This window comes from Doryrhamphus excisus, linkage group LG9, assembly GCF_037039965.1.
Source record: "Doryrhamphus excisus strain RoL-2023G ecotype Guam linkage group LG9, RoL_Dexc_Guam_v1.1, whole genome shotgun sequence".
Classification (NCBI taxonomy): domain Eukaryota; kingdom Metazoa; phylum Chordata; class Actinopteri; order Syngnathiformes; family Syngnathidae; genus Doryrhamphus; species Doryrhamphus excisus.
The window spans coordinates 19,414,911-19,439,392 of NC_136365.1; the positions used below are offsets into that span (position 1 = coordinate 19,414,911).

The 24,482-nt window shown below is 45.4% G+C and overlaps 1 protein-coding gene and 1 non-coding gene across 4 annotated transcripts; both read left to right on the forward strand.

The window, feature by feature from the left end:
- Window positions 1-2,285: 2,285 nt before the first annotated feature.
- ttyh3b (tweety family member 3b) lies at window positions 2,286-23,312 on the forward strand. 3 transcript variants are annotated; one of them, XM_058074128.2, is made up of 15 exons: window positions 2,286-2,573; window positions 4,126-4,278; window positions 9,534-9,730; window positions 11,613-11,724; window positions 11,800-12,020; window positions 12,086-12,181; window positions 13,156-13,228; window positions 13,338-13,413; window positions 15,018-15,073; window positions 15,152-15,244; window positions 15,317-15,409; window positions 15,479-15,615; window positions 17,976-18,152; window positions 19,430-19,505; window positions 21,212-23,312. In XM_058074128.2, the coding sequence occupies exons 2-15, from the start codon at window positions 4,153-4,155 to the stop codon at window positions 21,344-21,346; spliced, it is 1,668 nt and encodes a 555-aa protein (XP_057930111.2). In that variant the 5' UTR covers window positions 2,286-2,573; window positions 4,126-4,152; the 3' UTR covers window positions 21,347-23,312. The 3 variants fall into 3 exon arrangements, with proteins under 3 accessions (XP_057930111.2, XP_057930120.2, XP_078649703.1); XM_058074137.2 differs by lacking the exon at window positions 17,976-18,152; XM_078793577.1 differs by lacking the exons at window positions 17,976-18,152; window positions 19,430-19,505 and having other exon boundaries at window positions 2,287-2,573.
- trnad-guc (transfer RNA aspartic acid (anticodon GUC)) lies at window positions 16,937-17,008 on the forward strand. Its single transcript has one exon. It is a non-coding gene; the product is annotated as a tRNA-Asp (tRNA).
- Window positions 23,313-24,482: the final 1,170 nt, after the last annotated feature.

Genomic DNA, 24,482 nt, shown 5'->3' on the forward strand with positions numbered 1-24,482 from the left:
CCCGACGCTTCATATGTCTTGATGATGATACTAGCTGCTTAGCATCAGCATTCCTTAAGTATATACTGCTGTACTAATACTACTACTACTACTACTACAGTCTTCTATTACATCAAAGATTACATCCTGATATCCTAGCTTTAGTTCCACTTAGAAACCTTATTTTGCTAGCATGAACATGGAACTCTTCCAATGCTAATACTAATGGTTTCATTCATCTTGAACATGCTCACAATTACAGTGAACACATCACACAACACGATTCACTATTCTGCATGCCCGAAAAGGAGTAGGAAGAAGCAAAGCTTATTCATCCGACCCCTATTCAATCAATGATTCAATCAATTAGCATTTGTTCAATGTTCAACAGACTGGATGATGGTAATACATCATATAAAGTGCAATGATAAACTCAGTACCTGATGAAGTAGTTTCCAGAGGTACAGTTTGATAATGAGTACAAACAGTGTAGTTGGTAAGAGTGATGGATTAGTTAATGTAAGACTGGTTAGCCATAGCGTTATTGTTTGCACACACATTGTCGTTGTTCTTATACTTTGTAAACTTATACTTTAAAAACTGGAAGTACTTAAGTTATTTTCATTTTGTGAGGGAATTTGCTAGTTTGAAATGATAGGTTACTGATGTAGGTCAGCGGTTCCGTAATAGCATTTTTTATCATATCCATTCAGTTGTTTTTGTTTTACACTTATTAACGATATCAATGATTTCCTTTTTTGTGCAATTAGTGAGAAACATGGAATTAAGATTCCTGTCTATCCTTTCATTCCTTTCGTCTACCAACATGAGATTTGGGATCTTTTCTTCCAATATCGGTCCAACATATACAAAGTATGTATTGAACCTTTCAACAACCTCGTTCATGTTATCAAATATCACAAAATCATTGGTGAAATTATTATCAATTAATGTTGCACAATGATCTGTAATTCTGTATTACTATAAATCCTACTTATTTAGTACACTCTTGCTTTTTTTTTTTAGTAGTTTCTATGGTTATGCATTCTAAATGTTATCGATAACAAGTGAAAGGTATACAAAACTGTGGGGAGACCAGCCATGTTTGGCCTACAGACAGGAAGCAGGAAGCAGAACTGGAGGTAGCAGAGATGAGGATGCTGAGGTTATATGATTGTTAGAAGGCACACTGCAATCGTTGCATCCTGCAGAAAACTATACAAAGTCATCCATTATTTTCTGCACGCTTTGAATGGGGGGTCCCCTATGGGGGCCCTCTATTGGACAAACATTAAAATGAACGTTTGAAAGCCACTACTGATGCATTATACATGATTGCATTACTTTACATACCCAAAGTGTTTTTTATTTTTAGGCTCGCTTCTTTCCAACAACCAGCCCCAATTCCCATGTCGAGTTATCGTATAAATACTGTATTGATTATATACTGCATATGTTTCACTTTATATCAACATCATCATTGCGCTTCCGTGCCGCAAGAGTGCAGTACCAAGACTTAGGCGCCAGAGGGCGTCATATCTCAAGCTTTTCTCTGTCCCTTTCTCCCCCCCTTCACGTGCCACGGCACACACACACACACGACATGGACGATACTGCACAAATCAAGTATCGACAGTGAATTCAGGATACTAATGTTTTTGGAACATTTTTCCACATTAATTTTACCTTTCATTTGTTGGTCATCGTTATAATGATAATAATAGTAATAGAAAAAAAACACACGACAGGTCTGCTTCCGGGGCTGCACCGTGGACGGCTGGTTAGCATGTTTCGAAAAACCTGGGTTCGATTCTCCGAAAACATGCACATTTTATTTAATGACGACTCCAAATTGTCGATAGGTATGAATGGGATAGGTTCCAGCTTAACCCAGGGGAGGATACCACCAGCGAGTGAGGATAAGCGGTATAGAAAAGAATGTATGGAAGGTCTACTTCCGGACTTTGTAAGACCCCGTGTCACGTGACCATGCGCTTTGTACCTGATTGGCTGGCTCGGAGACACAATCCATTGGTCATATTTGAGGCAATTTTTTGACTCAATTTTAGTGCACTGTATATCAAAACACTGTGTTATTGTTATTTTAGCAAACTGTCTGGATTTTTAATTTTTGGCATAAAATTATGTAAATAAAATTCAGTTACATAAATTATGTCGTGTCAACCAAAAAGCTTTGGTCAAAAAGAAACAAATAAATCTTCATAATAACCGAACATCGACTTGATCGTGACAGTATCGATCCCAATGCGGATACTTGTTTCGGTACGATACTATCGACACTTGGATCGTTGAGCACCCCTAACCCCCCCCCCGCGCGTGCACGCAGGCTTTTAAGTGTGATGTGTGTCCGGCGAGGAGGCGTCGGCGCCGTTTGACGTTCGAAGAGGCAAACATCCGTACACTCATTGCGACCAATCCCCGGACGTTAGGTCGGAGGCAGCCGGGCTGAAATGTGAACACAGGACCGCCGGTGGAGCGTCTCGGATGGATGAGACCACAGCGCCGCGTTGATGCGGCAGCGACCCCGGAGCGCCTTGAAACACACCGCAGGAGACAGCTCGTTTGCTCGCTTGGTAGGTGGGGGGGCTTTGACGGGATTTTGGGGCGAGTGGGGGTGCTTTCTTCTCCTCCTGGTTTTGGTTGCCGTGGCGACTCGGCGAGACTGCGGTACTCGTCACGGACAAAGCGGGATGAAGCTAGCCAGCTAGCTAATGAGGATAGCTAATCCGAGGTTAGCTAACAATGAATGTGAGGTAAACAACATGATAGCAGCGACTGGGGTGACCTACTTGTGTGTGTGTGTGTGTGGGGGGGGGGGGGGGTGCGCGCGCACGCGCACGCGCTTGTGTGATGAGTGACAATGCGGTTAAATAGACAAAGGCTTGGTTTGCTATTGTCACGACTGAAGTTGCGTGTTGTGTGCATCTTTGTGCGGATCTTCCACCACCGCCATCACTGTGTGCTGTTCGTCGCACAAGAGCATGAACATCAATCTATGTGAGAGTCAAGGGGTGTTCATGCAACACAGGTGATAAGAGATCAATCATCCACTCCATGCCCACGTTAGGCCAAAATAGATGTTCTATTAGTCTATTTGCCATCTCTCATGCTCGGTCAACGTTTGTTTGCAGGAGAGCTCAGGGGAAGTTAAAGTCATGGATGATTGGCTCACATTTTCTACCGCTTATCCTCACAAGGGTCACAGGTGTGCTGGAGCCTATCCCAGCTGATGGTGTACACCCTGGATTGGTCGCTAGCCAATCACAGGGCACATATAGACAAACAACCATTCACACTCACATTCATACCTATGGACAATTTGGAGTCGCCAATTAACCTAGCATGTTTTTGGAATGTGGGAGGAAACCGGAGTACCCGGAGAAAAATCCCACGCATGCACGGGGAGAACATGCAAACTTCACACAGAGAGGGTGGAATCGAACTCAGGTCTCCTAGCTGTGTGGCCTGCAAACCAACCACCGTTTATTACTATTACTATGATTGTGATGAGGAAATGAAGTGGTTGTATTGGCTGTGTGGCATTATGGATAGGATATGGAATAATAGGAGATGCAAACAATAAGAGGTGCGTGCATATATTATTATTATTATTATTATTATTATTATTATTATTATAAGGGAGCCAGGCAACGACATTTTGTTGTCAATTTCACTGCTGTGTTATTGTGCAAAAAAATCTATCGATCGATCGATCAAAATATTCACAGAGGATAGCTATGGAAAACAAAAAGGCTTCACTACACATCTTAAAATCCAGCTATGCCAAGAGCTACAGATGTGGGCACTATAAGTTTTTTTTCCAGCCAATTTATGCTAGGATTGCATGATGTTGTTGCGAATGTTAGCATAGCATAACATCGTAGCTATGCTAGTGTGTCCTTGCTATACGTGATATACTGTATACCATGTCTCACTTTGGACAGGAGCAGGACTGTGTCTTACGTGGAACAAAACACTTTACAGCACATACTATACATGTAGACTTTTATAGAGTATGCACTAGTCTGGTCACGGTCATGTGATCATAGGAAAGATGTATTATGTACATTCTTAAGCCACATAATCCACATAAGTCACGGATGTTTGGTGCTTATTTCTTTGTAGGAATCGTGTGTTTTGTGAGGAGTAAGAATGGCAGCCGTGGTCAACTACTCGCCCCCCTGGTGGGTCAACCTGCTTCACCGTTTGCCTCATTTCAACCTGGAATTCCAGATGGTCAGCAGTGACTTCCGACCTCAAGACCCCGAATATCAGAAGGTCAGATCTTCATCCTCATTCTTCATTTGAGAGTAGTCAGTGTGCAGCTTGTATGGATGCTTGCGTATCATCTGGCGACACAAGTCAGCTCAGATGTCATTGGAATTTCTGTCAAGTTTTTCTTCATTTGACATATTCAGACTCATCTTGGTACATGTTCATATCATAAACTTTTGCCTCTTTTTCCGAAAATGATAACTATCATGTCTTTGTTTTGGACCCCATTTTTGTTATATTTCCACTCGATGCTACCAAAAGGACATCTTTCCTCGTATTAGGACTTTATTTGTTTTTATTTGTCTTGTTAAAATGCCATATTTGGACTTTAGTCTTGTCAAATTATTCAAATTATTTCCTCAGCCTAATTTATTAAGGTGACAGGTTCGTTATGTTTAGCCTGTGTTCCCTATTGCTCCTCATCAGTGTGATGTGATGGTCACGTAGGCCCTGGTAGGCCCTGGTAGGCCCTGGTATGCCCTGGTAGGCCGTTTACTGACACAAGCTGGAGTTGTGCTTTACCCTCTTGTGTGTGTGTGTGTGTGTCTGTCTCCTTGATGGAGACATTGAACCTGCCTGGTTGTTGTTGATGAAAGCACGGCAGCCATCAGCTTGGCATCGAGCTGCAAACCTTGTGCGATAAATCTAACAAAGTGAGTCCAAGTACGTGAGAGTAGTCCGTGTACAGCTTGTGTAGCAGTACAGACGACATCTGGCAACAAAAAAATATCGCCATCGCGATATCTGCACGTGCGATATCCATATCAACTTAATGCATAAGCAACACATTTCTTCTACCCTCACTTTAGCCAATCCGGTGTTACTTTATACGGGGGCAACCTTAAGATGACGCTTTGCTATTCTCTCGTTCTCAGCGGAGGGCTTGAAGGTTTAACAAAGATATGGATGGACACCAAAGCAGAGAACAGCTAGTTCCTAAAAGACACTACACCACCGGAATTTGGGACTACTTTGGTTTTACAACACAGGAACGAAGTTATTTGCAAGACAACAATAAGGACCTTTTATTCTGTGTATATGCAATCTAAAACCGCACAGTCGGGTAAAACCAAAGGCAAATTCTCAAACGAGCATTAATGAAAGTTGCAGAACAAGTTTTGACAGATGATCGTTTGTGACAACCTTGGAGACGGACAGAGAGCCATTCTAAAGATGGCCCCGTGTGAAAAAAGTGAAAGAAAGAAAGTCTTCTTTTCATCACTGCCTCCTCCTCCTCGTCCTCCTCCTTGTCATTCTCACCCACTTTCCCTCCCCTGTCTAGCCACAATTAATGATTGCACCCTGGAAAGCAACCCCCCCACCCCCACACACACATAGAAAGCCCAGAGGCAGGGCTGTGACCTTACCTCCACACACAGTATAGTGCTAAATAGGCACTGACACAGAAGTGGCAGCACACTACACTACATGCAACACACACACACACACACACACACACGATGGACACCACCACATCGAAACACACTATTCACTACACACACACACACAAAGGGCCTCACTGAATGGCTGACAGGAAGTAGCTGTTTGGTCAAAAAAGAAGATCAGCCTCCTCCTCCTCCCCCTCCTCCTCCTCCTCCTGGTCTCCACCATCATCATCATTCGCTCGCTCTCCCTCCCTCTCCTTCACTTCTGAGGGTGCCTTCCCACGCTTGCCTCTTCAACTCACATCCCGAATAAAGTAATCATGTGTCCACCCATTGGCTGGCCACCAGTCCAGAGTGTACCCAAAATCAGCTGGGATAGGCTCCAGCATACATCTTAAATATTGCTAACGCAGGTCCCTCTTGCTACATCTTCTTATTCTGTAGCATGCTAGACACGTATGAGGTGTGTTAACCAGGAAGTGCCATTATAATGTCTGTTTGTGGCCGTCCAAATGAATGTAGGGCAGACGCTGAAACTGCTTGTTCTCGTCTTCTCACTGGCCCCTTCTCCCTCCCTCTCCTTCACTTCTGAGGGTGCCTTCCCACGCTTGCCTCTTCAACTCACATCCCGAATAAAGTAATCATGTATCCACCCATCCAACCACTCGTCCACCCATTGGCTCCCCACCAGTCCAGAGTGTACCCAAAATCAGCTGGGACAGCCTCCAGCATACAGCTTAAATATTGCTAACGCACGTCCCTCTTGCTACATCTTCCTATTCTGTGGCATGCTAGGCACGTATGAGGTGTGTTAACCAGGAAGTGCCATTATAATGTCTGTTTGTGGCCGTCCAAATGAATGTAGGGCAGACTCTGAAACTGCTTGTTCTCGTCTTCTCACTGGCCTCTTCTCCCTCCTTTCCTCCCTCCCTCACTCCCCCTCCCTCCCTCCCTCCCTCCCTCGCCAGCGTCCTCACGCTCTGCATTTTTTTTTTACCCCCAAAAGCTGCAATTGGAGAGAATGAGAATAGCATGTGTGTGTGTGTGTGTGTGAGACGCTGGAAGTGCAGAGTCAGCTAGCAGCAGCACAGCTGCAGAACATTACATGGGAGTCACATGACCTGTAATTGCACATACACACACACACACACACACACACTGCGGCTTAAAGCGGCTCTTTAATTGGCGTCCTACGCGGCACGTTTACAGTGTTGTGTCGCCCAGGCGCTTGAAACGCGATTGTGCCGTGTTTGCTTCCATTTAGAGAGGGAGACGGGTGCGCTCGGGCAGCACTTTGACCGCATGACTCGGGTCAAACGTGAGGTGGATGAACCGGAGGTCAGTGAACGCCTCGGGTAAGAAGCTGGCGGGGTGGTTGTTGGCAAGGACATAAAAAAAAAAATCCATAGAACGCTGGCAGGGAGAGTGCAAGGACAAGCCAGTGCAGTGGAAGTGATTGATCCTGGCAGCACACACACACACACACACACACACACACACACACACACATTTAAAAGGACAGATTGAAAGTAGATCACGGTGCTTGGCCCTTTAGCCCCTCCCCCACTCGACAGTCAATCTGAAGGTAGCCAACACACACACACACACAGAGTCATGGCTGTGCTTATTACAAGCTAATTGGCCGAGCCTTAATCTGCCCTGACTGTTTGTTGGCTTGACACGTAATCTCACGGTCGTCGTACGGCGAGCAGGAGACTCATTTGGGCGCCACAGTTCGACTTTTTGTTTTGGAAGACACGAGCGCAGTTGTGAGAAAAGGTGACATGCCGCAAACGGGAAGAAGGAAAACAAACTCATTTTGTCATAAAAGGAGATTGTTTGTTTGTCAATGAGAATCATGATAGGGATTGCATGAGAAAGTGGACTACTCATTTATGAAGAAATACAGTGGTGCCTTGGTGAGCCGTTCCAGAAGTTGGGAATCAAACCCACTCCAGCCTTCCCACAGTAAAGAATCCAATCCTGACATTTTTCCCTGCATAATTTTTCTCTTAAAATTCCAGCAGTTTTTCCCTGTTCATTTTCCAAATATGCCAACTTTTTTCTTAAATAATGTGTCATGTATTTTTGGTACGATTTAATACTCTTTTCCCAGCTGTCTTCAGGCGAGAGGCGGGGTACACCTTGGACTGGTGGCCAGCCAATCACAGGGCACATATAGACAAACAACCATTCACACTCACATTCATACCTATGGACAATTTGGAGTCGCTAATTAACCTAGCATGTTTTTGGAATGTGGGAGGAAAGAGGAGTACCCGGAGAAAACCCACGCATGCACGGGGAGAACATGCAAACTCCACACAGAGATGGCCGAGGGTGGAATTGAACCCTGGTCTCCTAGCTGCGAGGTCTGCGCACTAACCACTCACACGCCGTGCAGCCCGATTTAAGACTTTATTGATGACCATGATATTGTTACTGTTTTCCCAACCTAATTGTGAACATCAGGAGGTTGTCTACAGCCACAACTGTTGGTGCAAGTGTGCTAATTAGAGACCACGCACCCGCTGACGCAATAGACGCAAAAAAAGCCCAAAGAAATCATACCAGGAAGGCAGGAAGTGAACAACAGTAACTTATTGTAACAGAAGTACCAGATGGAGGGGTGGGGTTTAATAAGCTTTGCTTCTTCCTACTCCTTTTGGAACTGTGATTGTTATGTGATGCATTCAGTTCCAGTAAAATGAAACCATTACCATTCCCAAGAATGTATAAAATTAGTTTCAATATGTGTATTTTTAGAGTAGTAGCAGGCCATATTTAACCACAAAACAGCATGATTTATGAATGTATGTGTTTTTGAAGCGACACTGAAATTGGCGAGGGATTACTGCAGTTGAAAGGAAGGAAGTTGTTGTTTACAGCATGTTTGTGAATGCAACACTAGCCTTAGAGAGTGTGTGTGTGGCGTCACGTCATGAAGTTCTTCCTGCGTTTAACAGTAAAAAGCCCAGTGAAATTCCTTGCGCTGTAATGCACGTTCCGCTATTCAGCCGCTGATGTTTGAAATGTGAAAGTCCAGGGGGATGAAAGAATCCATCAGCAGCGCCGTGCAAGGCCTTCCCGTGCTAAGCCTACAGATAATGGTCTGGGGATAATGCCAGGCCAGGATTCTGTGGCTTCTCCCATCAGGATCACCTCCGCCCATCCTCCACTTGTTGACTCTGTGAGGGCTCCGCTTTAGCAGCTTCCATTAGAAAGTGGGAATGGCAGCACCATTCCTGTATATGATGACAGTCTTGCTGGGGGGGTGACGGGGGGGTGGATGCATTGGGGATTCCTGCTCCTTTGTCTCAACTCGGCCGCTGCAGAACCGGAACCTTTTTCTGGAACATGATGGTGTTGCATAGTGCTGCCTAACAATTACTTTTCCAGATGGTCCCACGGGGAGGGGGGCCGGGGGGGGTTTGTGCGAGGTGGGGGGCAAAGCAGTGTCTACTTGCTGTACAAACATATTTCATCTCCCTTTTATGTGTTTAAATGTGCTAAAAATGGAATGGATCGGTGGTTGCTGGTTCAATCCTCAACCCACATGGCTCAATGTGTGAACATAACAAGGTTTCTCGTTTAGAAAATGAGCCAATCCCGTGCCTCGTCTCATCTCGTGACATTCCAGCATTTGACATTCCAAGCTTAACCATCAGGACCCTCTTAAAGAAATCCCCTATATTCCTAATTCAATATTTTAAATGACATTTTCCCATTGAAAATGAATGAATGTCAATGTCGCCCCCTATTGGTGGAAATAGATTTGACATTTGACTTCAATGTGCTCCTCATGTGTTTGTGTGTGCGCTTGTTGTCGTGTGGCAGTCCAAAACCTGAATCCGTCTTTGTCTGTCTTCCTAGTCGGTGCTCCTGCTCGGCGCCGTGGCCCTGCTGTGCTTGGGCCTGGACCTCCTCTTCCTCCTTTTCTACTCCTTCTGGCTTTGCTGCCGCCGCCGCAAGAGTGACGAGTCCTCGCACTCCCACACGCACTCCCGGCAGCCCAGCGCCGACTGCTGCTGCACCGCCTGGTGCGTCATCATCGCCACCCTCGTGTGCAGGTGAGACTTTTTCCTCCACCTCCCACCCTTATCCACACACACGCACACACACACACACACACACACAAAAGAGCCAAAGATGACACCATGATATGCATGTAATATGGTTACTGAGACATTTGCTGAGTCATGAATATAGAATGATGAGAAGCATGCAACCCTGAGGTACTCCAGGCTGGCAGCCCACATATCGGGATTGGTACCACTCAGTTGATTGACACATGACAAACTTCCTCTTTGGCACCCCCACCCCCTTCCAAGCCTCCTTGCTTCCTTTTCAGCCCCCTTGCTTGTTTTTTTCTTCTATTTATTCTTCCTTCCTCTCTTTGGCCCTTTTGCTGGCCTAGAAAGGTTGCCATGGAGACAGAAGCAGATTGGATGTGGAGAGGAGCATGAATTATACAGTCAGGGACTCGGTGCTTAGTGTATTTTTTTCTGTAGGTTTTAATATTTCATTATTTGCTATAATATACGTATCATATTCATTATGCACGACTGGTGTGTCTGTGTGTGTCTTTGTCGGGCATCAAACATGAGGTCATCTTTGTATTTTTGGCACAAGACTCACTTGACTAACATGTGGTTTGATGGAATATGCTGGTAAATGTAGCCCATGGAGACACGATGCTGGTAAAGGTAGCCCATAGAGACACGATCCTGGTAAAGGTAGCCCATAGAGACACGATCCTGGTACAGGTAGCCCATAGACACGATTCTGGTAAAGGTAGCCCATAGACACGATTCTGGTGAAGGTAGCCCATAGACACGATTCTGGTGAAGGTAGCCCATAGACACAATATAGACACAATGCTGGTAAAGGTAGCCCATAAAGACACAATGCTGGTAAAGGTAGCCCATAAAGACACAATTCTGGTAGAGGTAGCCCAGAGAGACGATGCTGGTAAATGTAGCCCATCGAGACACGATGCTGGTAAAGTTAGCCCATCGAGACACAATGCTGGTAAAGGTAGCCCATAGAGACACAATGCTGGTAAAGGTAGCCCATAGAGACACGATCCTGGTAAAGGTAGCCCATAGACACAATGCTGGTAAAGGTAGCCCATAAAGACACAATTCTGGTAAAGGTAACCCATAAAGACACAATTCTGGTAAATGTAGCCCATAGAGACACTATGCTGGTAAAGGTAGCCCATAAAGACAGGATTCCAGTAAAGGTAGCCCATAGAGACACGATTCCGGTAAAGGTAGCCCATAGAGACAAATCCTGGTAAAGGTAACCCATAGACACACAATCCTGGTAAAGGTAGCCCATAGAGACACGATGCTGGTAAAGGTAGCCCATAATCACAATGCTGGTAAAGGTAGCCCATAGAGACACGATTCCGGTAAAGGTAGCCTATAGAGACAATTCTGGTAAAGGTAAACCATGGAGACACGATCCTGGTAAATGCAGCCCAAAGAGACACGATTCTGGTAAATCCAGCCCATAGAGACACGATCCTGGTAAATCCAGCCCATAGAGACACGATCCCGGTAAAGGTAGCCCACAGAGACACGATTCCGGTAATGGTAGCCCATAGTGAGACGATTCTGGTAATGGTAGCCCATAGTGAGACGATTCTGGTAATGGTAGCCCATAGTGAGACGATTCTGGTAAAGAGTACGTTAAGAAAAAAGGGGTGGCCATGTTGTTTAGCTACCATAGTGTGTGAATGCAGATGCAGATGGAACATATTCCACCTGATTTGTTGACCTAGTGATTATTTCCACCCTGATTAATTCCTGGTAGTCATCCCGTACTCGCCCCAGGCTTGATATCAGGTCATACATGTCTTATGATGTCCTCCCCTGACCGCATGAGTTGTCGGTTTGAAGTGAACCACACACAGGTTTGACTACGTTTCTGGTGTTTCTCTCTTAGTGCTGGCATCGCTGTGGGGTTCTATGGAAATGGGGAATCGAGTGATGGCGCCAGTCGCTTGGCCTACTCCCTACGCCATGCTAACCGCACCGTGTCCGGGATCGAGAAACTGGTACGTGACAGACACAAAGCGGTCAGGCGGTCCACAAAATGGGACAGTAAAAGTCCACTGTGTCTTTTTCCGCAGGTGTCAGACAGCGCTCTGGCCCTTAACCAGACGGTGGAAGAGAACCTGGTCCAGTTGGAGACGGTCTACAAGGAGCAGACGGACTATGTGTCCATCGTGCAGAAGCTGCAGGGACAGCTGGACGAGCTGGTGAGGCTGATGGTGGATGTTCCCTTCTGGTCCAACACTGAGGTGTCTCTGGAGGACATGGCTCGTCAGACGGAAGCCTTTGACTTCTACAGGTTTGGGCCAACATTGGATCACATGTGTGTTGATTTGCTCTAAACATGTTCACGTGTTCTCACAGGTGGTTGGGCTACCTTGGGTTGCTGCTCTTTGACGTCCTCATTTGTCTCCTGGTGCTCTTTGGTCTCATCCGAAACTCTCGGGGAACTCTGATCGGGTATGCGTCCACACCAACACGATGTTGTTTTTCTTCATGTGTTTGGGCCTAGAATGACCTGAAAGTTAGGATTCCATGGGTGGCCGAGCGCCACATGACATTAGTGGCGCCCCCTATGGGTTGGGGTACATGACATACGTGTGCGCCACCATGTGGTGGGAAGGGGTGCACTTCTTCAAATAAATCTTCACCCTTCTTTTGTGTACCCCTTCAGTGGGCGTGTGTGTGTGTGCGCATGTATGAGTGGTGTCCAAAGTGTGGCTGGGGGCCCATTGCTGTTTTTTGTTTGGCCTGTAGCACATTTTAGAAATATAATTTTAACAAGAAAACAAAAAAATAAATGAAAACAAGAAAGGATAAAGTCAAAATATGAAGAAAGAAAGTATAATGTAAAGAGAAAAAGTCATCATTTAACAAAAGTAATGTAGTATAAGGGCTGCACGGCAGTCGAGTGGTTAGCAAATTGTCCAACGGCTGTGGCTGTAGACAACCTCCTGATGTTCAAAATTAGGTTGGGAAAGCAGTAACAATATCATGGGAATAAAGTCTTAAACCGGTCTGCACAGCAATCGAGTGAACCCTGGTCTCACAGCTAGGAGACCAGGGTTCAATTCCACCCTCGGCCATCTCTGTGTGGAGTTTGCATGTTCTCCCCGTGCATGCGTGGGTTTTCTCCGGGTACTCCGGTTTCCTCCCACATTCCAAAAACATGCTAGGTTAATTAGCGACTCCAAATTGTCCATAGGTATGAATGTGAGTGTGAATGGTTGTTTGTCTATATGTGCCCTGTGATTGGCTGGCCACCAGTCCAGGGTGTACCCCCGCCTCTCGCCCGAAAGCAGCTGGGATGGGCTCCAGCACCCCCCGTGACCCTTGTGAGGATAAGTGGTAGAAAATGAATGAATGAATGTAGTTCACGACGTGGGCGTTAGGACACCCGTATGTGATGAGTTCATGAGTGTTTGCTCCTCCAGAGTGTGTCTGCTGGGCGTTCTGACGCTTGTCATCAGCTGGGGGTCTCTGGGCTTGGAACTGGCTGTCGCTGCGGTAAGTGTAACCATGGCAACGTCGCAGCGCCGCCTGGCTCTGCAGTGATGTCATCTCCTTCTCTCTGGTGTGTGTGTGTTTGTGTGTGTGTGTGTGTGTGCTCCCTCAGTCCACCAGCGACTTCTGCGATTCGCCCGACACCTACATCGTCCGGGCGACCCAGGAGAACGCCGTCATCGATCAAGGTAGCAGCCAAGATGCTGAATGATGAGCGATAAACCGATTCCACTCTGACAAAACACGCCGCTTCTATTTTAGGAAACGTGTGCGCGCGACTGAGGGGATTGTTTTTGATTGACACCCTGGTATCCCCCTCAGTCTGATGGCTGACTGCAATGCATCAGCCCGCACCGCCCTCGCTATTTTTTTTAGAGCATCATGTGACTTTTTATTGCTTTCATATCACATGAAGCACACCTTTTTACCCCCTCCCTCGTCTTTTAATGACATCTGTTGTCTCTTGCTCGTTTCCACTCTGACTGTCTGCTGCAGAGAGCAGATGTTTCCTGTGCACACACACACACACACACGCGCATTGCCTCCAGTAGAAGAAACCTGAAATAAGCCTCTGAAGTCACCCAAAGTCAGTTTTTGACTTGGATGGTGTGCTTTGCTTTTTCTTTGTGACGCTGCCATAGAGCTCTTATTTTGTGGTGCAAAATGGCGGCCCCTGGTGGCAGACCATGGCACAGTCCATGCAGTGGTAATTTGGTCCACTACTTTGACCAGCCAATTTGGTAATTTGGTACACTGGGCTGCACCCAGATGGGCGTGGCAGCGCACCAATGGAGGTGTCCACATATTCAGCTTGCCGCAGTGACAATTTTGTGACAAAGCAACACATAAAAGGTGCGCTGAAAGCGCACCAGCACTGACCTGGCTGACGGACACACAGTGCAGACACGTCACCAAAACCTCACAGGCAGGTTTTTCAGTGTCAGACACATTTCAATGCAACCAGAAACCACTAGTTAATGTAACACTGTGCACACTTAGAACACACTTCTGTGACCGTCTTTCAAAATAAGAGCACCCATGTCTGTGTAAACAAAACAAAGGTGTATATGGCATATCTTCTATATGGAAAATGACATCTTTCTTAATGACTAGCACAGGCATTATAAATACATTACATATACATATATATAGATATACACATATAATAAAAAATAATAAAAATAATAAAAAAATAATAAAAATAATAAAAAATAATAAAAATAATAAAATAAAATAAAAATACCAATAAATACATAAAATACATACAATTTCAGACAAGTGTATTTCATCATAATGCTTAGGGCTTGGTCCTTTTTATATGGTCATATGGTGGTATATCATAATGATATCCTGATGTATGCTAAGGTCCATATCACCCAACCCTAGTTCTATCCTTTTATGTGGCCATATGGCAGGGGTCAGCAACCCACGATTCCAGAGCTGCATGTGGCTCTTCAGCCTTTGTTGTGGCTCCCTTTTGCTATGCTCAATTATTTTTACGCATCTTTGTACTGAGTTTTGAAAAAAATCTGACTTTCTGTGAGACCGTATACTAGCAAGAGTACTTGCGGTGGTCATGGACATCACAGAACACTGTCATTAGTGCATGCTCGTTAGTTTGTTGTTGTGACTTTCTTTAGGTTTGTGGATACGCCAACAAGTGCTATGCAAATGCTAAGGTCCATATAACCCAACCCTATTCTATTCTTTTATATAGCCATATGGTGATACATCCTAAAGATATTCTGATGTATGCTAAGTATCCTGTATCCTTGTTTTGCATGTTTTCCAGACGTCCTGCAGTACTACCTGCGGTGCAGCCCGGGCCAAGTCAACCCCTTCCAGCAGGTAGAAGGAAGTGCCTGCTGGTTTTGCTAGCATGTGTGATGTAGAAGATGCTGCATACGTCTGTGTGATGTCTTGTAGAGGCTGTCGGGGAGCCACAAGGCGTTGGTGGAGATGCAGGATGACGTGGCCGAGCTCCTGCGATCTGCCACGCGTGACTACGCCAACACCAAGGTGTGTGTGTGTGTGTGTGTTTTTATACCCCCCCACACACGTGCACGTGTGAGCTCTGCTTTGTGCACGCAGGGGAGCCTGGAGCAGATCCAGTTTGTGCTGAACTCCACCGAAGTGGGCCTCCACCAGCTGACTGCGCTGGTGGACTGCCGCAGCCTGCACATGGTGAGTCAGTCGCCGAGGAACGCTCCAGGAACGTCAGCGTCATCATCATCCTCCTCGTCTTCCTCTTAGGATTACGTGCAGGCGTTGACGGGTCTGTGCTACGACGGCGTGGAGGGCCTCATCTACTTGGTGCTCTTCTCCTTCGTCACCGCACTCATGTTCTCCTCCATTGTGTGCAGCGTGCCGCACACCTGGCCCGGCAAGAGGTGACACACACACACATGCGCGCTCACACACACACACACACAAACACACACACACAAAGTAGTATAATGAAGAGCTAACATGCCACTAACTCCACCCCTGTAAGCGTCCATGCATGTTTGTGTCCTTCCATGCATCCATCGCCACACTCCGGCTGAGGCACCTCATCTTCTTTTCCTCGCCACAAAAAGCCCAGCACCACATTTTCTCTTTTTTTTCCTCCACATGCCCCCACTTCCTCCTTCTGTTCCTTCCTCTCCTCCCCCCACAATGATTTGGAATCGCTTTGGGCTTCAAGCAAATGCTGCTGGATCCTGAGGTGCAATTTTAAAGACCTTATGCTCACATAAACGCCTTCTTCCAAGAACCTGGGGGGTTGGGGGGTGGGACACACACACACACATGAACGTGACATGAGCACTGGAGCGTTCTGTGTTGTTGTTATTGTTGTTGTTGTTGTTGTTGGTCAGCAGCAGCAATGCTAGCATATGACCCCCCAGCACTAATCCATATCGTGTCTGAATTGTTGGTGGGTTGCTTGCTTATCATTCCCATGTGATGGGCCTCTCAGATTCACCTGGTGGCCATGCAGAGCAACAACTTCCTGTGTGGCCTTGGTCCTTCCTCTTCCACAAAATACACTTTTCACTTTGCATACTCGGTTGCTTAATCAGAACTTGTGAATTAAAAGCATACGTCTTTTCTGTTTGCATATGTAGTTCTTCAATCGAAAACAAACTATTTTTATTAAAATTACTTTTGCAGTCCCACCCCCGGCCATTTTTGTGTGGAGTTTGCATGTTCTCCCCGTGCATGCGTGGGTTTTCTCCGGGTACTCCGGTTTCCTCCCACATTCCAAAAACATGCTAGGTTAATTGGCGACTCCAAATTGTCCATAGGTATGAATGTGAGTGTGAATGGTTGTTTGTCTATATGTGCCCTGTGATTGGCTGGCCACCAGTCCAGGGTGTACCCCGCCTCTCACCCAAAAGACAGCTGGGATAGGCTCCAGCACCACCCGCGATCCTCGTGAGGATAAGCGGTAGAAAATGAATGAATGAATGCAGTTTCAGCAAAATAAAAATTATTAATAATAATAATAAAATTAATATAATATAGAAAAAAGCTTGTTAAACCATGACTTTTTCTTTTTGGATATTCTGGTAAATCACAAAAAAAAATACAATCTGTTAAACTAAAACCTAAAATTCTCAATACAAATGTACATACAAAATATTCATAATACAATATTCATAGTACATACAAAAAAAAGTACATACAAAACCAATGACAAATGACATTTTTTTAAAAGCTGGAAAGGAGTCCTCGTTAGTATAGTGGACAGTATCTCCGCCTGTCACGTGGAAGACCGGGGTTCGATTCCCCGACGGGGAGGTTCTATTTAATTTCCCCACTGAGGGACGAACAAAGGCTTATGTTATTTTATCTTAAAAACATACACTGTAGTTTCAGCAAAGATAAAATTATCCTCATCAAAAGAGCACCGTGTGTGTGTGTGGGGGGGGGGATCAATTCAAATAAAAAGCTGGTGAAAGTCATGCTTTGTTTTTCAGTGGTTGAATGAGCATGAGAGAGTGAAGAGCGAATGAGACGAATGAAGAAGAGATGTTTGCGGCGTGGAGCCGTGGTGTGATTGACGCTCGGCTGAGTCGTGTAGTCACGTGACGTGCTGAGGTCTTGTGCGGCGGGAAAGCCCCCCCCCCCAAAAAAAAAGGCCAACGTGGGCAGAATGAGTACCCGGGCGGAGGGGCGCGGCGTAGGTCTTTGGCTCTGTTGCCAGAGGTGGGCGTTCCAAATCATCATTCCTGGGAAGAACTCGAAGCCTCATCTACCCTCTTCCGTTGCCGGCTGCTTTTACATTTTTGACCATTTTTGTGTCTGGAAAATGGTTTGCACCCAACCAGCCATGTTCTCTCCTTGATTTTTTTCCTTCTTTCTTTTGTTTGCTTGGCGTTCCATAGAGCACTGAGAGATGCATGAGTGCTGACGTGAGAGATGTGGTTGTGCGGTGGGAAAGGACGGAAGGGAGGTAGAAAAGGAGGGAGGGTGAAGAGGTTGCATGCACAGTGAGCGCCTGCATGATTCTAGATAGCTTGTGTCCTTTATGAGTCCCCATCAGGAAGGTTAGCGCGGAGTCGTGAGGCGCATGAATGCTGCTTTCCTGCTTCTTTTGGTGCTGGAGGCATGTCCTGACCCGGTCTGTGGACCCCATCTCGTCCACCCGGCCCTGTCCTGAACTCCTGTTTACAATCTGTTGTCTCCTCCCCCGTTCCTCCTGCCTCCCTCCCCCCCTCCCTCTGCCTCTCTCCCGCCGCGCCCTCACCCCCCCCGTGACCCGAAGGACGGATGAGGAGGACGGAGAGGATGAGTCGGGCACCTCGCGGGGCGGCGGCGTACACGATAACCTGTACCGCGTTCACATGCCCAGTCTCTACAGCTGTGGCTCCAGCTACGGTAGTGAAGCTAGCCTGCCCGCCACCGCCCACACCGTCAGCAACGCCCCCGTCACTGAATACATGTGAGTCAGCAAGCACAGCTTCCTGTCGGGCCACGCCTTTCCACCAAGCGCCGCAGTACCACTTGATGGCCTCCCTCCGCTGGGCTGCTAAGGGGGCGGAGCTAGAGAAGGAAGTCATTGACCGTGCGGGTATTCAACGGCGCCGCCCACAAACACACAATATCCTTCATTTGACTCCTTTTCATCGGTCTTACTCTAAGTCCGCGTCGGTCCCAACCTTAGCAACACTAGCACAGCCAGCTCAAGTGCTAACGTTACGTTTAAGAGTTAGCATGTTTGATATTTCATATTCCCACATCTGTAGCCTGACAGATATACATGGGAAAGCTTCATTTTAAGACGTGGTGCGAAGCCTGCTTTACATCACTGCTAACATTAAAGGCGCTCGAGTCCAAACCACCACCATCCCTGAAGACATCATGTCAAACCTGACACTGATACATCATTTAAGATGTGTGGCGAAGCCTGCTTTCACAGACTCTCAGCATAATATTGCTCTTAATAATACATAATCATTATTTATTGTGTTTATTATTTATCAACAAATGATTAAAATTAGCATTTTTAATTGGATTTGACAACCAAAAAAAAACCTTTTTGTCACATTCAGCAAGAAAGACGAAATAACATATATATTTTGAATATATATTATATTTTGAAATAACAGTACAGAAATGATTTTGACAATAACATTGAAACTAGGAAATAAAGAATTGAAAAATAGATGGGGCTGGCAACCAGTCCAGGGTGTACCCCGCCTCTTGCCCGAAGACAGCTGGGATAGGCTCCAGCACCCCCGCCACCCGCATGAGGAAAAGCGGTGGAAAATGAATGAATGAATGAAAAATAGATGGATGAATTGGATTTGACAAGAAAAATAGGAACAACAAATACATTCAACAAGAAATTATTTTTAAAATATGAAATAATATTGAGACTAGTAAATGATACAAAATATAAAAATAAAGCAACAGAAGGTCCGTGTCGCCATGACAGAGGAGCGTTCAAGCTACGGAACTGGACGTCTTGGTGGAAACGTGGCGCCAACGTGCTAGTAGCCTCAAAGCTAGCTTTGAGCTTTGCGTCTGCCAGAAAGAATGACGGGAAAAGACCCGTATGATACTTTTGTCTATCACATCACATGGAGCCGTGCCTGCCGCTCTCTGCAGTTGAGCAGGCTATGGCCACTATAGGAGGGGTGAGAAGTACCAGGCGCTGTGCGAAGGCAAAGCTTTCTGATCGGATTGCAGTAAGTAACCTCTTATTCTACAATGCAGGAACCAGAATGCAAACTTTCAGAACCCCCGCTGTGAGAACACCCCCTTGATTGGCAGGGAGTCCCCTCCACCCTCTGTAAGTGCACACTTTCTAGCCCCCCCCACCCTCACTCCTCTTCCCATGTCCCCCCCTTCCCCTCCCTCCGTCCCTCGGGTCATTTTGTCAGCCTGGGGAAACAGGAAGTGGTGGATAATGTCTATTTCTGATGTCTGCTTGGATGCTCACAGGCCAGGGTCGTATTGGGGGAGGGGGGGCGTGGGGGTGCTGTGGTTGTCGGGGCTTGTGTAGCGAGACACGTCTAAGAATACCGTCAGTCCCCCCCCCTCCTCCCACCCTCTTTCCCCTCTCCCCCCTTTGCCCCGCAGTGTCTCGTGCGTCCATTGAGGTGTATTGTCTCCTCTCTTCTTTATGTGACACCCCCACACCCCCCCCCACCATGCACCACTGGTGGGCGCCCTTCAACACCTTTTGCTGGAACTACTCGACCACTAACCTCAACCAACCAGGCTAACATCAGAACTAGAATGCTAAGCTAACTCTTTAACCCCAATAATAATCATAATAACATCTCCACCCTATCTAATACGCTCATTCACTCCGTTTGATTGATTGATTGATTGGCTTTACCAAACCCCGGCTGTCCAAATGACTCTATATATACATCTATATCTACATATATACACTAGCTAGCTATCTATATATACAGTATACTGTATCTATATACAGTAATCCCTCCTTTATCGCTTCCAGGAAGTAGGATTCCTTATGGATCATTTTCATAGAAAGCCTGTTTACATGATTAGAGCCCTGTAGACATGAACTAACACCCCTGTAGTCACCTTTAGACTTAGCTAAGTAGCTAGCATAAAGCTAAAGCTAGCTGAAATCAGAATTGCCAAGTCAAGGAATTGATGTAGTGTACCGTACTTGTAGTGACGGCAATGGTGTAGCATGACGCCACCTCGTGGCCATTGTACAACACTACATATCATCGCAACCTCTTTCAATGCGTCTTGTTATATTTACATCAAGGAAATGAAGGCAGCATAGGTGTATCCTTGAGGTGAGGTGTTGAGGAAGTGAAGCTGTAGAATTCGCCAGTGTGACGTGTTGAAGGATGACTCTATATGCCTCACTAGACAGGAAACGCTCCTGTTGGTTGTCACATCACCGCCGGGCTGTGTCTAAATCACATCTGTGGCTGTAGGCAACCCCCACAAACTCCACAAGGTGGCATTAGCTGCATCAGGAGTCTCGCTCGACATGCGCTTTAAAACGCGGTGCATGTCACATGAGTATCGGCACCGTTCATGCAGTTGGCACCGTTCCAACATTGGTTGAGCATGCGCTGCACTCAGCAGAGTCGGCTGACCCAAAAATGGTGCCCCCCTCTGAATCAAAGTCACATTGGGCACCCCCGAGGCTGCTGCTGTTTTACCATCTCACCACAAGTTCTAAAAAATAGGCCATTGTCCGCATTGATTAGTATTACTGTAAAATGATTAGAGTCCTCTAGACGTGACATAACACCCCTAGAGTCACCTTGACACATTTCCTGTTACCCAATATAGTAGACATCATAAGAAAAATTTAAAAACTGATCATTTCAGAAGAAATGAGGCCAGATTCATCAACGTTTGTGCTTTTAGGAAACAAAATGGCGGCATGACGTGCATTTAAGGTGTCAACTTACAGTAGTACACTCTCTAAACTTTTTCTCTTTTTTTTTTTTTTTTTACCGAATGGATGACTCTTTGCCCCCCCCCCCACCCTCTCCTCAGTACACCTCCAGTATGAGAGCCAAGTACCTGGCCACCAACCGCCCGGACCAGAACCGCCGCTCCGTCCCCAACGACCAACTGGACCCGGCCAGCCGGCCGCACGCCACCACACGACCTCAATCCTCGGTCCACTAGGGACCAGAACCTCTCCACCCCCCCCCCCCCACTTCCGCCACCTCAACAAGCGAGGAAGAAGCACACACACACACACATGTTTGTCCACTTGACTTAAAAGCGCCTTGGCTCCTCCCTCTTTCTGCTCAATCCACTAAGGGTCTGTACACTGCCCCCTAGTGGACACACACACACACACAATGTAGAAAATGTAAATATGAAGAAGAGCATCATTTCATGAGCCATGCATCATTGGTGGTGACGTGCTGTGCCGTGCACTCCATCTAGCGCATCCACACACACACATACACACACACACACACACACTGTAGAAATAATCATCATCCTCAGTTAGAATGCCAGCCATGCAACCACGCCGCACCAGGACTTTTACCAGGAATTCTTGAAAAAAAAAAAAGGTGCCAAAAGAAAAGCTTACAAGGGTGCCTGATTCTGTTCATGGACATCTGGGAGGACAGACGCTTACGTTGGAGATGGGACACAAAAGACGAGTAACAAAATAACGTCATAACGAGGGACGATAAGCTTGGGTGCTAACGTGAGGCCCGCGTCTTTCCATTTTCTCGTGGGACTGACTGGATTTAATGCAAGCGATACTGTGACTAACTTTGACCAACTTGGCTCCCGACATCCTCACAAGCACAAAACTTTTTTTTTTCACAACGCTGCCCCGCCGTCTCCCGCTAACGTATAGCCTGTAGAAACCATGCTAGCCCGCGTGAGACGCTAATTTCTGTTTACATATGTGCGTTAAAGGCGTCTTTATGCATCAATGTGCTGTCAAAGCTTTCACGTCATGACAAAACTAGACCCATTCAAAAAGAAATAAAGGCTGTGGTGTGCATGCCAGGCCAGCAGGGGGCAATGTTACTCTGGTTAAAAAAAACACCCACCTGGATCAAAGTGTTCTTTTTAAAGTAGCGTTCCACCGTTTTTAGAATTTTTACAACAGATGTTAAAACTTTCTCTAAATGCGCCAAAAGAAGAGCGTTTTTATTGTTTTTTTGTGTCATAGCTGCCAGCGACTAAGAAGAATTTAGCCGCCACTTCCCGTAATTAGCGCAACATTCTCCTGCAGTTTTCCAGAGAACGCCAGCATTGTGTTTGTTTCTTGACTTGAAAACCCTGACTAGCCTTTGCGTCATCGTCGTTGGCAGCTACGATGTTTTACGCTCACAATGCTTACGATACGAACCAAGTTCCAAGTGACAAATGTGCTTCGGAAATTTTGCAGTCGTGTAAATAAAAAACAGCGTTTTTATTAGTTTGGATTTGTTTTAGTTAAAGCTAATTAGCTTTTTTTTTGTGTGGTGCAACATTTTCGATAACCCCACGGCCACTTCTCGTATTAGCGAGACAATCTTGTGTCATGACTTTGGAACGTTTTTAACGCTAACAACGCGATTAGCTCAGTTCTTGCACTTTGGATGCTAACATTTAACGTCTTAAAGGCGTCCCAATGAAAGGCCTTTCATAATCTTTTTTAAAATCGCCCTTTCCACCCTCATATTCATATCACAGACATCTTTTTTTAAAAATAATAACAATAAAGATAGCTTCCCTGTCTTGTAACAATGGACGTTAAAAGATAAAAATAGATGTTTTTGTAGGAGAACAATGTTCTTTTTTTCCTCTGTAATTAAGATCAGTGGTGAGTGTTTTTCATTTTTTGAATCATCATAAAATGATTCCAGTGACATACTCATGTCTTTCAAGTCCTGCCGTGTGTGTGTGTGTGTGTGTGTGTGAGAGAGAGAGAGAGAGAAAGAGAGAGAGAATGCTGGGACTTGAAATACACTTGTGTCCAAATGTTAGCAGTGTTTTTCTATGGCTGTTTTTATTTTATGGTTGAAGTAAAACAACTACTATTATTATTAATAATGCTGTAAATGTCTAAAGTGTGTCATGATATTCAAGATGGAATCATTGTTTAAAAAAATGGAATTAAAGCAACTTTAACATCAAACTAATCGATGTGTGAATTTTAGCACCATCTAGTGGTCACACGTATATCCATGGCGGGTTTTTTTTCAGTAGCGACATCTAGTGGTCATACCCGGTTACTTCTCAGCGGAAATGACCGAAGAAGAAATGACCGGAGAACTGGAGAGACACCGGTAGTGACGACATAAGTTACCAATGCTGTAGAAAAGCTAACGTTAAATGCTAAAGCTACTTACCATTGAGAGACATAAGGAAGTAACCTCTTTTCTTGAGAAACTTGGTACTGTCCAGTCTACTTCCGGTCGCATCCGGGTTCCAACACAAATGGCTGTATGTTAAAAGCCCACATCAGAAAAAAAAACCCTCCCAAAATATATACAGTATATATTAAATATTTGTTCTCAGTAATTTCACTTCAAATCTCATCCCGTTCTCGTAGACCCAATCTTGTTTATGTGGAAGTTATACTGTAATATACGTGCTGAACGTGAACTTTTCTGACCTTTCTATCCATCGAAAATGTAGCATCAAAACATATTTCAGTGTGTTTGCTATTAACTTTTTTATTTTAATGATTAACAAGTTTAGTTACTTTTACAACAAGTATAACAACATTCCATACACATACGCCCACAGACTGTAGTCCCACGCCAAGAAAACAAAACTAAAAAAAAATAGAACCCTCCCTTTTCATCACACTAGGTAACTTCCAACAGGAAGTGTTTGTATTCTCTTCCTGTAATTCTAACTAACGGCAAGGATCTAAAAATAGATATATCATAAAAGGAAGTTCCTTAAAGCATTAATATAATTCTCAGAACCCTCTCACGTGTCAATAATTTATTTTCAGTTAGTGTTAGTGACGTTCACAGTGTGGAATCCTACTTCACGGAAATTCACTTAGCTGGTCTGGGAACAATGAACTGCATTTGTCTACACTGGTCTCCTTAATAGTAACACAGCATTTGAATTACACTTTAACTGCGTTATTGCCAGCCATGATGAAGAGTTGCGTTCAAAGATACCGAAAATTTGAAGTTTGAGTCACATGTTTTGAGTGTAGATGTAGTTTTGTGGATTATATTACAAGAATTATAAGAATATCCACTTATTGTTTGCATCTATTTAGACAGCACTTACTGGACATGCGTGGTAAAGACGTTATTGTAGTGCTAGCTTGCTGGTACATAAT